Here is a 14,795-nt window from a genome sequence, read left to right as displayed (position 1 = left end):
CTGAAATAGAAACATAATCCTTGCTTACTCTACTCAGCAATCTGAGGGACCATTACACATCTGCAGTGCTGACGTCGAGCAGGTTTCATTCCACACAGAAAAGCCCCTGACCCAGATTGAGTGGGGCGTCACCCTTGAGGAGCAAAATAGGTGCCCACCCCAGTTGTTTGGGAGTCAGTGCATTTTTGATCAACTGATGCTGTCTTTTAAAAGGAAAATTTGTCATTTGTGTACCGAATTCAAAAAATAAATAGATCTTGAGTGAGTGTAGGTTAACTGATTACACTATTTGTGCACTTGCACAGCTCCTGTCCTTAAAGAAGTCAGATTGCTTCTGCAATTGCCACCTCATGGATTAAACCTCTGAGCTGCTGAACTTGCTGACCGAAAGGTTGATGTTTCGAATCCGGGGAGCAGGGTGAGCTCCTGCTGTTAGGCCCAGCTTCTACCAACCTAGCAGTTTGAAAACATGCAAATCTGAGTAGATGAATAGGTACTGCTTCTGCAGGAAGGTAATGGTGCTCAATGCAGTCATGCCGGCCACTTGACCTTGGAGGTGTCTATGGACAACTCCGGCTCTTCGGCTTAGAAATGGAGATGAGCACCACCCCCCACCTCCTAGAGTCAGACATTACTAGACTTAATGTCAGTGGAAATCTTTACCTTTACCTTATTGCCACCTCATACTCTCTGTGGCTATGTACATTTGAACCGTTTTAGCAGTACCCCTTTGTTTCTTTTTTTCTTCCATCTGACATTTACAGGACCTCATTGAAAAAGTGGTAATCCTGCGTAAAGCAGTGCAGCAGACACAAGTGATGGATGGCAATGCTGTTGGTGCTCTTCTGGCCGAGAAGATGAGCCAGTACGCTAACCTCTTGGCTTCCCAGGGCAGCATTGCTGCCGCATTAGCTTTTTTGCCTGCAAATACCAACCAGGTAAATGGGGTTTTTTTGTTTTTGTTTTTTTTTCTTAATTTCATATGGTTTTGCCTTATATTAGATTGACAGTTGAAAGCCTTTTAACCACCTGATCCATTATAATAAGTAAAGTATAGTAAAATGGAAGATGAATTTGCATCATGGCCTGCACCACGGATGTCAGTGCATATAAGGGAAGACTCAGTATGAAAGCCAACCAATAACTGGGCTTGTTGGAAATACTGTCACTGTAATTGTGCTGCAATGGTTCACAATACACCTCCACATGTCTTTATGAAGAGCATTTTTGTCTTTGTTGCTCTGACAATTTTCCACCTTGACTTAACTGGAAAGAATTCATCATTTTTTTCCAGATTTCTTAGGTTGTTGTTGTTGTTGTAAGTATTAGTATCTTGCTTTTTCTCTCTTGAAAAAGAGGCTCAAAGTGTCTTACAGTAAACTAATACAATGCAATTTAAGACTTAAAATATACAAAATTTTATATGTCAGAAATATTAAAAATTAACTAGTTATTTTTAATTACAAAAATGTGAGTCAAGTACTGAGAAAATGGATGCAATGACTCAGCAAAAGCTGTAGTTCTATATAAGCAGGTGTGCCTGTAGCTTAGCCCTCAGTCTGAGAGATCCCTCAGTGTTAGCAGACCTCAGTGACAGAAGCCTCAATACAATAGGCCTCAGTCTGAGGTAGCTGTCAGTCTGTGAGAGGTCTCTGGAAGAAGGGCCTCAGTGTGTTAAGTAGGCCTCAGAATGAGTAGGCCTCAGTGTGAGTTTGCCTCAGTGGGAGAAAGGCCGCAGTCTGAGAGAGCCCTCCATGTGAGAAGGCCTCAATGTGAGTAGGCCTGGTGTGAGAAGCTTCGGTGAGGAAGCTCAAGTGTCAAGGCTGCTCTTTGTAAAAAGCTACTGTGTGATGCTCCTGTGTAACTTTGGTGTGAGAGGAGGCTCTGTGAAAGCTAAGCTGTTTAGCAGCATGAGAAAGAAGCCCAGTGTGAAAGCAAAGAAGGATGTATAAAGAACTTTATTTGTGTTATGGAAACCTTGTTTTTGTACATAGTACAACCATATTATTTTGCTATAAAGAAAAGCCTCCTATGGAAGAGATAACATTGGTCTGTGTGTTTTTGTTCTTTTTATCACTTTCGGGCTACTGGTGCTTGGTCATGCTGCTGCTAATAAGTTACTCTGCTGTGCATTTATGAGGAGGGTCTTTTGTTAATAAGCCCACTCACCCAACAGTATATATGAGATGCTGAAAGTCTTTGATACTTTGGTGATGGGCTAATAAGGTTTCTTCTTAGTTACTGAATAAAGAATGCATAAAGTATACTGTCTGAAATAAGCTACTCGAAGTTATGTTTCCCTCTAGAAGTTAGGATTCCAGAACGCAGCATGACTTCTAGACTCTGTGTTTGTGTGTAAATAATTCCTTAGGTTGTTGTAGGTTTTTTCGGGCTATATGGCCATGGTCTAGAGGCATTCTTTCCTGATGTTTCGCCTGCATCTATGGCAAGCATCCTCAGAGGTAGTGAGGTTGCATCTATGGCAAGCATCCTCAGAGGTAGTGAGGTTGCATGTATGGCAAGCATCCTCACTACCTCTGAGGATGCTTGCCATAGATGCAGGGGAAACGTCAGGAGAGAATGCCTCTAGACCATGGCCATATAGTCTGAAAAAACATACAACAACCCAGTGATTCCAGCCATGAAAGCCTTCGACAATACAAATAATTCCTTGTTTTGTGGTTTGCAGCCAAATGTTGTACAATTGCGGGAGAGAATTTGTAGAGCTCAAGGAGAGCTTCCGAGGGGCCCAGAGACCCCCAAAGCATCTTATGAGAGACAGCCTGCAGCCAAAGGAAGAGGTGGGCCTCCAGCAGGCCAGATGCAGATGCCGCAACAAATGCCTGCTCAACAATACTATCAGCAGGTAATTCTTCAGCAGAAATGCTTAGTCTTGGGATTGTGACACAGTTGAATGATTCTGTTGGATGATCTGCATGAAGAGCATCATAAAAGGCTTTTGTGTGTATTTTTTCACTTTGTAGATATGTTTCTTGCACTCTTGCACTTCCTTGTTGTTTTTTCTGTATCATTCCTTGGATTTCATTTACATTTATCCTGCTCTTTCCACTCAGAATAAGCCAGCTATTTTTCTTTCCCGATCTTGTACTCCTTTGTCTGCCAGGATATTTGACCAGTAGCTCTGATAGCAAATCTATAACTTAGTTACTGTACCGAGTACTCCATTTACATTAGGCTTGTAAAAAGTCTATTGAATTCATTGCCTCTGGTGAGCAAGAATCTTCTTACAGGTAACCAAACAGGGAAGTGTTTACAAACTTATAAAAATATTGTCCTTTCTGGGTTGCTGTGAGTTTTCCGGACTGTATGGCCATGTTTCAGAAGCCTTCTCTCCTGACGTTTCTCCCACATCTATGGCAGGCATCCTCAGAGGTTGGGGGGTCTGTTGGAAACTAGGCAAGTGTTGTTTATATATCTGTAGAATGTCTAGGGTGGGAGAAAGAACTCTTGTTTTCTTCAGGCAAGTGTGAATGTTGCAGTTGGCCACCTTAATTAGCATTGAATAGCCTTGCAGCTTCAAAACCTGGCTAGTTGTTGCCCGGGGACCATACAGCCTGGAAAGCTCACAGCAACCCAGTGATTCCGGCCATGAAGGCCTTTGACAACACACTGTCCTTTCTTTCAGGGTGGTATATCAGCCACAATTAACTAGCATGGATGTTTTTGAGCAGATGGTTACTGAACATTTTTCTAGCTAATAACTTTGGTAAGCTTATTTGTGAGGCTGCTGTGTGTGTAGTAGTAGTAGTAGTGAATTTTCTGTGGTTCATAATACATAACAAGCACTAGATCAGGCATGGGAAAACTTTGGCCCTCCAGGTGTTTTGGACTTCAACTCCCACAATTCCTAACAGCCTCAAGCCCCTTCAGCTTAAGCGGCTGAGGGGGGAAAGGAAGGGGCCTAAGGCTGTTAGGAATTGTTGGAGTTGAAGCCCAAAACACCTGAAGGGCCAAAGTTTGCCCATACCTGCATTAGATGCTTGTGTTCATCTCTTCTTCCTTAGCCGTATCCACATACTGGCATGATGAGAAGGAGTGCTAGATAAGACTGCTAAAATAAGACAAAGTAGCTCAATTTTTCCCTACCTGCTCTGTACCTCTTTGATTTTCAAGCTAGTTGTTTGTCTTGACTTACCTCATTGACTCCAATGTAATTAGCACTGGAAGTGAAGCATTTCTTAGTTAAGACCTTGCCAACAGGTCAAGGGAAAACGTATGTAGGAAGAGCCATTTTTGGTTGCTATAAGTCAGTGTTTCTCAACCTGGGGGTCGGGGCCTTGAGGAGGTCATGAGGGGGTATCAGAGGGGTCATCAAAGACCATCAGTATTGTCTGTTTGTCATGGGGGTTCTGTGTGGGAAGTTTGGCCCAATTCTATCATTGGTGGGGTTCAGAATGCTCTTTGATTGATAGTGAACTGCAAATCCCAGAACTACAACTCCCAAATGTCAAGGTCTATTTCCCCCAAACTCCACCAGTGTTTACATTTGGGCATATTGAGTATTTGTGCGAGGTTTGGTCCAGATCCATTATTGTTTGAGTCCACAGTGCTCTCTGGATGTAGGTGAACTACATCTCTAAAACTCAAGGTCAATGCCCACCACATCCTTCCAGTATTTTCTGTTGGTCATTGGAGTTCTGTATGTCAGGTTTGGTTCAATTCCATCATTGGTGGAGTTCAGAATGCTCTTTGATTGTATAACTATAAATCCCAGCAACTACAACTCCCAAATGACAAAATCCCCCCTCCCAACCCCACCTGTATTCAGATTTGGGCGTATTGGGCATTTGTGCCAATTTTCGTCCAGTGAATTAAAATGCATCCCGCATATCAAATGTTGACATAACATTAGTAAAATTACAGTTATGAAGTAGCATTGAAAATAATGTTATGGTTGGGGGTCACCACAACATGAGGAACTGTACTAAGGGGTTGTGGCATTAGGAAGGTTGAGAACCACTGCTATAAGCTTTTGTACCAGTACACTGTATGCTGAAAGGAAATGAAAGTGTGCATAAGTCACACAGGAAATGTTAGGTGGGACAGCCTATTAAAGCAGCATTCAGTAGACTGTAATTAGTCTTGAGAGCAATGAAATGGTTATTAGTATATAAAAGAGCTTGCAGAAAAAGACAGAGGTGGGGAAGGGAAAAGAAATGTTTCCAATGACAGTAGGAATTGTACAATTACTTCTACCTGTTTAATACATACCTTGGAGACATCAGAAGGAAATAATGGAATGAGACTAGTTTAATAATGATGTTTCAGTGTTCACATTTTGGGATTAATTCAAGAATATCATTAGTTCCCAAGCCTTTCTGCGTGCAGTAATATTTCACATGAATGCCTTGCACTGATAACACAGTGGCTGACTTCAGATCAATACTTTTCAACCGTGACCTTTTGAAGGACACCACTGTAGAAAATAGCTCTATTAAGAATGAAGATGAAGCAAGTAACAAGCTTCCTTTGTATCTTTTGTATTTCTCACTGTGAAAGAGGGCCACAGAGGCACACCATACCTGTGTGAAAGAACCTTTTATGAAACAAAAACTAGGAAAGGATGGCTCTTAAATATGCAAATGCTAAAGTGGCACAATTTAGAGCCTTTTCAAGGAAGTTAGGCTAAATCCTTATAGGTATACCTCAGTTAAAAGAGTAGATGTGTTTTTAGACATTAACAGATGATTTCAGCAGCAGGAATAGCATGTAGAAAATCGAAATCAGTTGTTGCACACAAAAAAGAAGAGTAAGTCAACAAGCAAACTTTCCATTCAAAAATATGATAATATGCACACATTAAATGGAATAAACAGGTCAGATGATCCTAACATTGGGGGGCCCCAGTGGCACAGCGAGTTAAACTGCTGAGCTGGTGGACTTGCTGGCCGAAAGGTTGGCAGCTCGAATCCAGGAGCAGGATGAGCTCTCACTGTTAAGCCCAGCTTCTGCCAATCTAGCAGTTCGAAAACATGTAAATGTGAGTAGATCAATGGGTACTGCCTTGATGGGAAGTTAACAGCGCTCCATACAGTTATGCCTGTGATATGACCCTGGAGGTGTCTACGACAATGATGACTCTTGGGCTTTTTTTTTGGTCATGTCAGGAGTGACTGCAAGTCGCTCCTGGTGTGAGAGAATTAGCCGTCTGCAAGGATGTTGCCCAGGGAATGCCTGGATGATTTGATGTTTTAATCCTTGTGGGAGGCTTCTGTCATGTCCCCGCATGAGGAGCTGGAGCTGATAGAGGGAGCTCATCCGCCTCTCCCCGGATTCGAACCTGCGACGTGTCGGTCTCCAGTCCTGCCGGCACAGGGATTTAACCCACTGCGCCACCGGGGGCTGGCTCTTTGGCTTAGAAATGGAGGTGAGCACCTCCCCCCCCCCCCCTCCGAGTTGGGCACAACTAGACATAATGTCAGGGGGAAATCTTTATCTTTACCTAAACCTAGAATTAGTAAACAAAACAGTTTAATTCTTTAGAAACCACTTGGAAATTTCTTCCAAAACACATCCAACGATGCTTTCTTCTTTGCTCTCTGTTTTGCTGATCATACATGTAAGGGGATTCTGGAAGAAGTTACTGTTTACCTTGCCTGTTATAAACAAGCACAGCTGCAGTCACATCAGTTGGAGGAAAATCCCATTCTTTTGGAGTTTCCTTGTGTTGTTTACTGCAGACATACTGTAGCAACCCAACTCTGAAAAATATTTATTTCTGAATCCCTTTATACCATCTTCCAAATTCTGATTTATTTTTTGTTTTCTGTTTCTTCATTGTTTTGCAAAAAGCAGTTTCTTTGTCAAAGGCTTTGTTAACTGAGCTTTCCCAAATTACCATTGTTTAAATGAATTATATAGGACTAGTTTCTCTAATCTGGCACCCTCAAACTCTATTGGACTCCAACACTCATTATCCCCAGCTAGAATGGCAGTGTCCCCATCCAGAGCTTTTTTCATCCATATGGTTGTGGATTATGTGTATTGTGGGCCAACATTTCACAATAGCACCAGTTTGAAGAATGCAGTTTAAAACATTCTCTTTTTACCAGCTTTAATGAATTTTAAATGTTACTGCTATAATCTCTTAACGGTCTTTATTCTGGCCCTTGATTCTCCCTGGCAGTAATTGTGATGAGATTGTAATTTTGGATAGAAGCTGCCTTGGGAATCCTTTTTAATGACCAGAAGATGTTACATAACTATTTGCATAATTGAAATATGATAATACAAAAGTATATTGCTATTGTAGAAATATTAGTAGAAAGAAATAAGCATACCATTACAAGTGAACAAAAGAAAACACATTTAGTCTCCTTTTCCTCTTCACTTACATAAGTCAAATTTTGGAGGGGAATGACATTATCACAGCAAATGTGTATTCCTAAGTTAACATTTGCCAAGATAATGTTTGAATACAGAGGAAAGGGCAGGTAGAGCTGAAAGAGATGGATATGTTTACCATGTTAAAAAAAAGATGAGGACGGAAGCATGACAGCTGTCTTCAAATATTTGAAAGGAGTTAATAGAGAAGATTCAGAAAATGTGTTTTCTTTTGCTGCAGTAGCCAGGCTAGAATCAAAGAATGGAAATTGCAGGGGTAAATTTTCATCTAGCCATCAGAGGAGACTTCCTAATTATGCCTGTTTTGGGAGACCATGGGTTCTCTGGGGTATTTAAGCCCAGATGACTATGTCATAGGGGTACTCCTTTCCCCTTTTGCATTGCAATTCCTGCTCTGAAGGTTAAGCTTTTGGGAAATGGCATTCATAACCGTTTGGAGATCATAACCTTTTGGAAATGCCAAAAGCAAAGAGCCAAAAACCCATTTGAGTGGAAACTTCTCAAGTGGTATACAACCAGATGTCATTATGCAAGGCAATTTGGATTTCAGTTGTTAGACTGATATCCCGTTGTCTCTGATCTGTTAGGAAAGCAGAGAACAATGCTTCAGAAGTGTTTTTCAGTTGCCCCAAAATACATAACTTATCAGTCCAGTTTCAGATATGTTTGATATAGTCTCTGTGTGCAAATGGCACAAGACACCTCTTTTACAACAACAGCAGGCATGTGTTGGTCTGAGCAATCCCAAAGTCTAATGGAGTCTGAGGTCTGAGCAGTCTCAGAGCTTAGTCATGTGGTCTGCATCCCCTCCCACAACTTCTCAGGAAAACATAGAGCAAAGGAAATAAATCTGCATACCAGAACATACAGTGCATAGAATAAGTGAGCAACAGGATTATATACAAACAAATCACTAGGGGAGTCTTGAAGAAGGATGTAATTTCCAACATAGGCCAGAAGACCCTGTAGTCCCTGCCAACCCTATCATTCTCTGATGGGAGAGATGGGTCGTTAATAACCCTGTGCTTACAAAAATTCCTAAGATCTGTTTCCATGAAATCTGCTTCACTTCCAGTTTGGAATGTTTCTGATGGACAAATGACTAAAAAACAAATACAAAGGGGAAAACAGTCATCTAGGAAAGGGCTAATCACTTTTTCACTTTATCTGTTAGTTCTCCCCTACAGATTATCCTTCCATCCCCATCTTTTTTGGTAAATATAGATTTGGAAGTGTCAGGTGGCTCTGTTTAACATGGTGCAGATCAGGTTTAAAGTAACAAGAGTAACCCCATAATAAAGTTTTAGTGTTGGCTGCCATAGTACTGTGGCTATCAGGAAAGCTTGATTGTCTTTGAACATATTATCACAGGCCAGTGTAGTACAGTGTAATACTGAAAGCAAACCAATGGGATAACTTCACACAGAAGAGAGGAGACCATTCATGATCTCATACCTTTGAAAACCATGGTTTGCATATTACCTAATCCACTGGATGACTTTGGTCACTCTCAGTCTCATAGGAAGTCTAAGGCAAACCCCTCAGGGGAAAAATCTTGTTATGGTAGGTTCACCAAACTTCAGAAATGACCTGAAAGACACAGCAGCAACAACAGTCTATATTTGAGAACATGTTTCAGGTTGGAACAGCAAAATCAAAGATATATATTTGGAAATGCACCAGTCTGCAGGTAGAAAATTGAGTAATTTTTGAGTCTTTTTAAAATGATCTGCCTTGTTTATCTTAAGTAATCTCCCATTGTTTCTTGATTGTATAGAGTGTATGTATCTTATTCTCACGCCCCTAATTTAATACTCTAATTCCAAATCAACTGCTATCGGGCATAGACCACTCTCTACTCCATCCTAATTTTTGCATGAAGATGTGATTTCTTTCCTTGCCTCCTTTCTCTTTCTGTATGTGTGGTTGTTCACAATGCACGATACAATCCTGTGTTAAAGTCTCGGAACTGATATTCCTCTGCAAGCATGTTGCATAAAGATTATTATTGAGGAGAATTCCTGCTTAATTCTGGCACCAGGCAATTTTGCAAAGTGGTGTTTTGGCATTGAGAGTGTTCTTAGTTGTATAAGAAGTGATGCAAGACTTGAGAACAATATGATTGTTAATATGAGATTAATAGCATGATCAGATGTCTTTGTGACCTTTTTAAGCCACAGATGGATGTTTGCCATCTTTCACTTGCTGCCTTGTCTGTGCTGCTTGGCTCCTTCCTAGCTTGCCGCGATTGAAATCTTAATCCTAATTACTAGGTCGCATGAAAACCAGAAAACATTGTTTAGTTTTGATAGACTTTTGAGCTTTCTAGCTATTTAAAACCCTTCGGGATTTCCCCATTTTTATTTTTTCCATGATTGGTATCTCTCTGTTTAATTCAGGTTAGAGTTGCCCCTACTGTCACTACCTGGAGTAACAAAAACCCCACTGCCCTTCCCAGCCATCCTTCTGCAGGGACACAGGTATAACATCACTTATTCCTCTTTGAGCAGAACCTGCTCTTATATACCTTTAAAAAATACAGACACTTGCACACATACCTTCATGCACCACCATTTACCTTTTTTTATTACATAAAATAAGTTTAATATCCAGTGGGGGTGCACAGAGGTCATGGTGCATCCAACTGTTCAGGGGGAGGCGAGCAAAACACATATAGGGAGCCATGGCCCAGAGAATGAACAAAACCAGAAGGAAAGGGGAAAGGTAAATCATAAGGGAAACCATTTACTTTTTTTACACACTTTCTAATTCTCAGTGCATCCCCAGGCTGTCTGGGAGGCAGCTACACATTTCTAATTTGATCAAGTCTGATTTTGCTGTTGCTCATATTGCAAGGAAACTCTCAGAATCCTGAAAGAAATGCAAGCTGGCTTCATGAATCCAATTTTGAGTTCCAGCAGTAAACACTGTAGCCTCCTTTGGGGAAACAGATGGGCTAAAATAAAATAATATGCCTTCCCTACCCTCTGATTTTCGTCCCTTATTGAATAAATGGATCACCCTCATCAAACATCTTGAAACAAATTACCACCTCCCTCCCTGCACCCTGTCCATGTAATGAATTCAGAGTATATCACATATTATTTTCACCCAAGATGTTGCAGGTTGATATACCATCTTGTTAGTTACCTGTTACATAGCCTGTCCTTACATTCAAAATTCATGTTATGTGGTTTGGTAAATGATGACATGGAACAGGTGGGAAGTTGAATGAAATTATATACAGACTGCTGGATGCTTTGGGATCAGACTGCTCATCTTAGAATATCCTAAACCCATGGTAGTATTTTGCTACCAAAGCAAATGTAACCTTTTTAAAAGGGTGTTTCCTCCATTTGTTTCCCAGGGAGAAAATCCCCCTCCTCCAGGATTTGTCATGCAAGGGGCTGTTAATCCCAATGTACCACCACATCAGCCTGCACCTCCTGGTTACAACATGTACTCACAGGTGGGGACACGGCCGCCTTATCCACAACGTAAGTAGCAGCAGTTTTGTTTTGTTTTTTTTTTTGCTCTGATTGAGTTGCAGACTTGGAAGATAGTGCTTTCTTTGAAGTGCCCTCATATCCAGTAAAGTGAGGAAAGCCAAGTTGGTGGGGAGAACTCAGCCCTCCAATCAATGTTCCCCTATCAAATGTTGATCAAAGTGTTATTCAAAATCAATCCAGATTTTCTTCTTGAAAAGAAATCATATTCAGGGTATAAGAAACAAAGAGATCCCACCTTCATTCTCCATCTCTTTTTAGGTCTTGTTTGTAATATGTAGATATAGGTATTTCCTCCTAAGTAAAGTGACCTGAACAATCTTTGCAACTGTGCTCTGGGTGGTAAGTAAGTAAGGAAGGAAGAATTTGGTACTAAAAGCAAGACTGATTCGGGATGAGTGTGCCAGCCAGCTTGTGCCACAGGGGGCTAAATGGATGAGACTTGGGGGAAAGCTCTCTCTGATTCATCACATTGATTATGTGCCTTAAGTGTACAGTAGTGGAGTTGTAATAGCCTACTTTAATTCCATCCCTTGATGAGGTATCCCACATGAAATCTTTTTTCCCCTTTGTATCTCTGAAGGTGGGTGCCCCAAGAGAAAATCTGCTTTCATGAGTACACCACCAAAATTGTTGACAAACCATCTCACTTTTGTGAGTTTTCCAGGCTGTATGGCCATCTTCCAGAAGCATTCTCTCTTAATGTTTCACCCACATCTATGGCAGGCATCTTCAGAGATGTGAGGTCTGTTGGAAACAAGCCAAGTGGGGTTTATATATCTGTGGAATGTCCAGGGTGGAAAAAAGAACTCTTGTCTATTTGAGGCAAGTGTTAATGTTCAATTGATCATCGTGATTAGCATTGAATAGCCTTGTAGCTTCAAGGCTTGGCTGCTTCCTGCCTGGGGGTGTCCTTTAACAAGAGTTCTTTCTCCCACTCTGGACATTCCACAAATATATAAACCCCACTTGCCTTGTTTCCAACAAACCTCATAACCTCTGAGAATGCCTGCCATAGATGTGGGTGAAATGTCAGGAGAGAATGCTTCTGGAACATGGCCACTATGGGTATTCCCCAATTGATATTTAGCTCTGCTCAATTTCAGATTATATTCTGTGCCTGGTTTTCTCTTGTGGGTGGGATCATTGTAAGAAACTTTCTGTAATTAAGAAACTTTCTGTAATTCTATTTGCATGGTCAGATGACTACCAAATGGGAGTTTATATTTATTAGGACTCAAAGTATTTGCAGTATTAAACAACTTCAGGTGGTCCAGAATGCGAAAGCCAACAGGGCCAGTTGTGAGGTGTGCATAACTCCCTTGTTAGGACAGATTCACTGACTATCGATCTGTTTCAAATTGTGACCAACAAAGCCTGTTACGATTTGGGATCAAGCAGTTTGAAAGACCCTGTTCTCAGCTGATAATATTTTAGATCTTCAGAAAAGTCCTTCTAGTTTCAGTTTGGTACTCCTGCCCAAGAGAAGTACGGCTCCCTTTCTCTTTATGATCTTTACACCAGCAAACTAGGGCTTTTTTGTTCAAACAGCACTTTGGTATTTCAGCCCAGTTTATTGTTGGTGAGTGTTTAGACTAGTTTCGGAGCCTTTGTTTCTTTTGATTGCTGTGTGTAAATCTGATTTCGTGTGTTAACTTTATTTGCTATTATGAGAGACATTGCATGGAATTTGTGGACACTTTATAAATTTATAAACTTTATAAATGAATGTGTCTTGCTAAAAAAAAGCCTATAGCACCAATTTTATTATAAAGCCCAACCATGTCTGCAGGCTTGGTAAACTATATTTCTGCATCCAGGTGTGTTGCCTGGAGAATTGCATGCCCTTCTTGTATAGTCATCCTATAAAGCTTTGTGTTTTATGAGAAGAGCAGACTATAAATACTTTTAATAAGGCAACTGTGGGGTATGTTTTCCCCCCAGACATGTCCCAAGTGCATAGAATGATTTGCTTTACCTTCTCTGCAAGACACAAAAGATAGTGTCTTGCCCAGTGGGATTTATAAAGGAGCCGTCCAGGTTTCTAGCCACCTCCCTTTCAAACTCAATTCTTGGTTCCCCAGTTCAAACCCAACTACATTGGTTTCTACTAAGGTTGACTGTTGTCTCCAAGATCTTCTTAGAAACATTAAATTAAGTAGCTGTAATCTTGTGATACTCATTTTATTACTTTCCTCATTTCCCTCTCCCTCATCAGTTATTAACTAGGATACTTAAAAGGCGACCCATTTGTATATCTGAAGACTTTGATGCAGTGCAGTACAGAGTGGAGATTTTTCACCAGGAGCCAAAAATGATCAACCCACCATTCATGGCTATATTTTTTTAAAAAAGAAATAGCACTCAGGAACTGTCTAAATTCTAAGAGATGGATACATAATATTTATGTATTTATTTATTATTCAAACTTATATGCTGCCACTCCCCTGGGGCTCGGAGCGGCTTACAAGAACAGGCTAAAATCTAACACAACTTAAAAACAATTTAAAACAATTTAGAAACAATTTTAAAACAACAATATCAAAGATCAAAGGCCTGTCGAAACAGGTATATCTTACATGCCCTGCGGAAAGCTGATAGGTCCTGCAAGACACAGACTTCAGGTGGCAGAGTATTCCAGAGTGATGGTGCCACTGCTGTAAAGGCTCTGCGTCTGGTTGCTGTTAGATGCAAGGTCTTGACACTGGGAATTTCCAATAAATCTTGTTCCTCAGAACGGAGGGATCTCTGGGGTTGGTAAGGGGTGAGACAGTCCCTCAGGTACATTGGCTCCAGACCATATGTGTTTTAAGTGGTGTTGCTTTAATATTCTGCCTTGAGATTAATTTCAGTTTGCTTGTTTTTTAATGTTAATAAGGAACTAAGCTAAAATCTATTATCTAGAGCAAGCACGGGCAAACTTCAGCTCTCTGGGTGTTTTGGACTTCAACTTCCAGAAATCCCAGCCAGATTACCTGCTGTCAGGAATTGTGGGAGTTGAAGCCCAAAAGATGTGTTGGCTGAAGTTTACCTATGCCTGATCTAGAGTAGTAGTTCTCAATGTTTGGTCCTCCAGGTGTTTTGGACTTCAGCTCTCACAATTCCTAACATTTGGCTAGCTGGCTGGAATGTCTTTTGAGTTTGAAGTCCAAAACATCTGGAGGACCAAATGTTGAGAACCACTGATCTAGAGTAATTTAATGCATCCTCTCTCAGGAATATTGTGATCTAGCGATACGATTGAGCCCTCACTCTTACTAACAGACAATTCTCCCTTTTCTCCTCCAATGTAGCTTGTCAGCCACCACAGCAGTATTCTTACGGAACAGGGGGACCGTCGCTGTATCAGCCTCAGCAGCAACCTCTTGCTCCTCCTCCTCCGGCTTCTGTCTCTTACGCTAACCCCAACCCTCCTTACATGTCCTCTAATCCTCCCAGTTCTATGCCTTCTTCCTTATATTCAGCACAACCCCAGCTTTCTCCAACGACCTTGAATCCGAATTCTCCCCTTCCTCCACCTCCTCCTCCTTCTGGTGCCTCCTTCCAGCATGGCAGGCCAGGAGCTCCAGTGTCTTCTATGCCGTATGCACTGCCACCTGGACCCACAGGTACAGAGCCTGCAACCAGTGAGCTCGCTGCATCCCAAAGAACAGGTCTGCGCTTGCAAGGGGCCATTGTTTTGCATTTTGGAACGGGGAGGGGGGGGGATACATCTATTATTATTATTATTATTATTATTATTATTTATCATTACTAATATTGCTGCTGCCTGCGTGTATGCATTATGTCACTCATATACCTCATTTAGGTTTGCTTTTGTATTTATAAAAGTGTATCCAATCTCTGCCCAGCCTTATAACATCAAGAGCTTGCTTGTTCGCTCTTGAAACCACCTAACTCAAGGTTGAAACAAATACAACTAAA

The 14,795-nt window shown here is 41.2% G+C and overlaps 1 protein-coding gene across 12 annotated transcripts in view; it reads left to right on the top strand.

Moving 5' to 3' along the window:
• The window catches only part of SEC31A (SEC31 homolog A, COPII coat complex component), a 68,750-nt gene that overhangs the window by 37,621 nt on the left and 16,334 nt on the right, over window positions 1-14,795 (top strand). For 3 of the 12 annotated variants that reach the window (XM_060779318.2, XM_060779314.2, XM_060779316.2), the window contains 5 exons: window positions 765-938; window positions 2,690-2,866; window positions 9,765-9,845; window positions 10,733-10,862; window positions 14,165-14,524. In XM_060779318.2, the coding sequence (XP_060635301.2) occupies window positions 765-938; window positions 2,690-2,866; window positions 9,765-9,845; window positions 10,733-10,862; window positions 14,165-14,524 (922 nt within the window). The remainder of the gene's footprint in view (window positions 1-764; window positions 939-2,689; window positions 2,867-9,764; window positions 9,846-10,732; window positions 10,863-14,164; window positions 14,525-14,795) is intronic. The other 9 variants (XM_060779320.2, XM_060779317.2, XM_060779323.2 and 6 more) reach the window with 5 other exon arrangements.

This window comes from Anolis sagrei, chromosome 5 (assembly GCF_037176765.1).
Source record: "Anolis sagrei isolate rAnoSag1 chromosome 5, rAnoSag1.mat, whole genome shotgun sequence".
Lineage (NCBI taxonomy): Eukaryota > Metazoa > Chordata > Lepidosauria > Squamata > Dactyloidae > Anolis > Anolis sagrei.
This window is presented reverse-complemented; position numbering and strand designations above follow the sequence as displayed.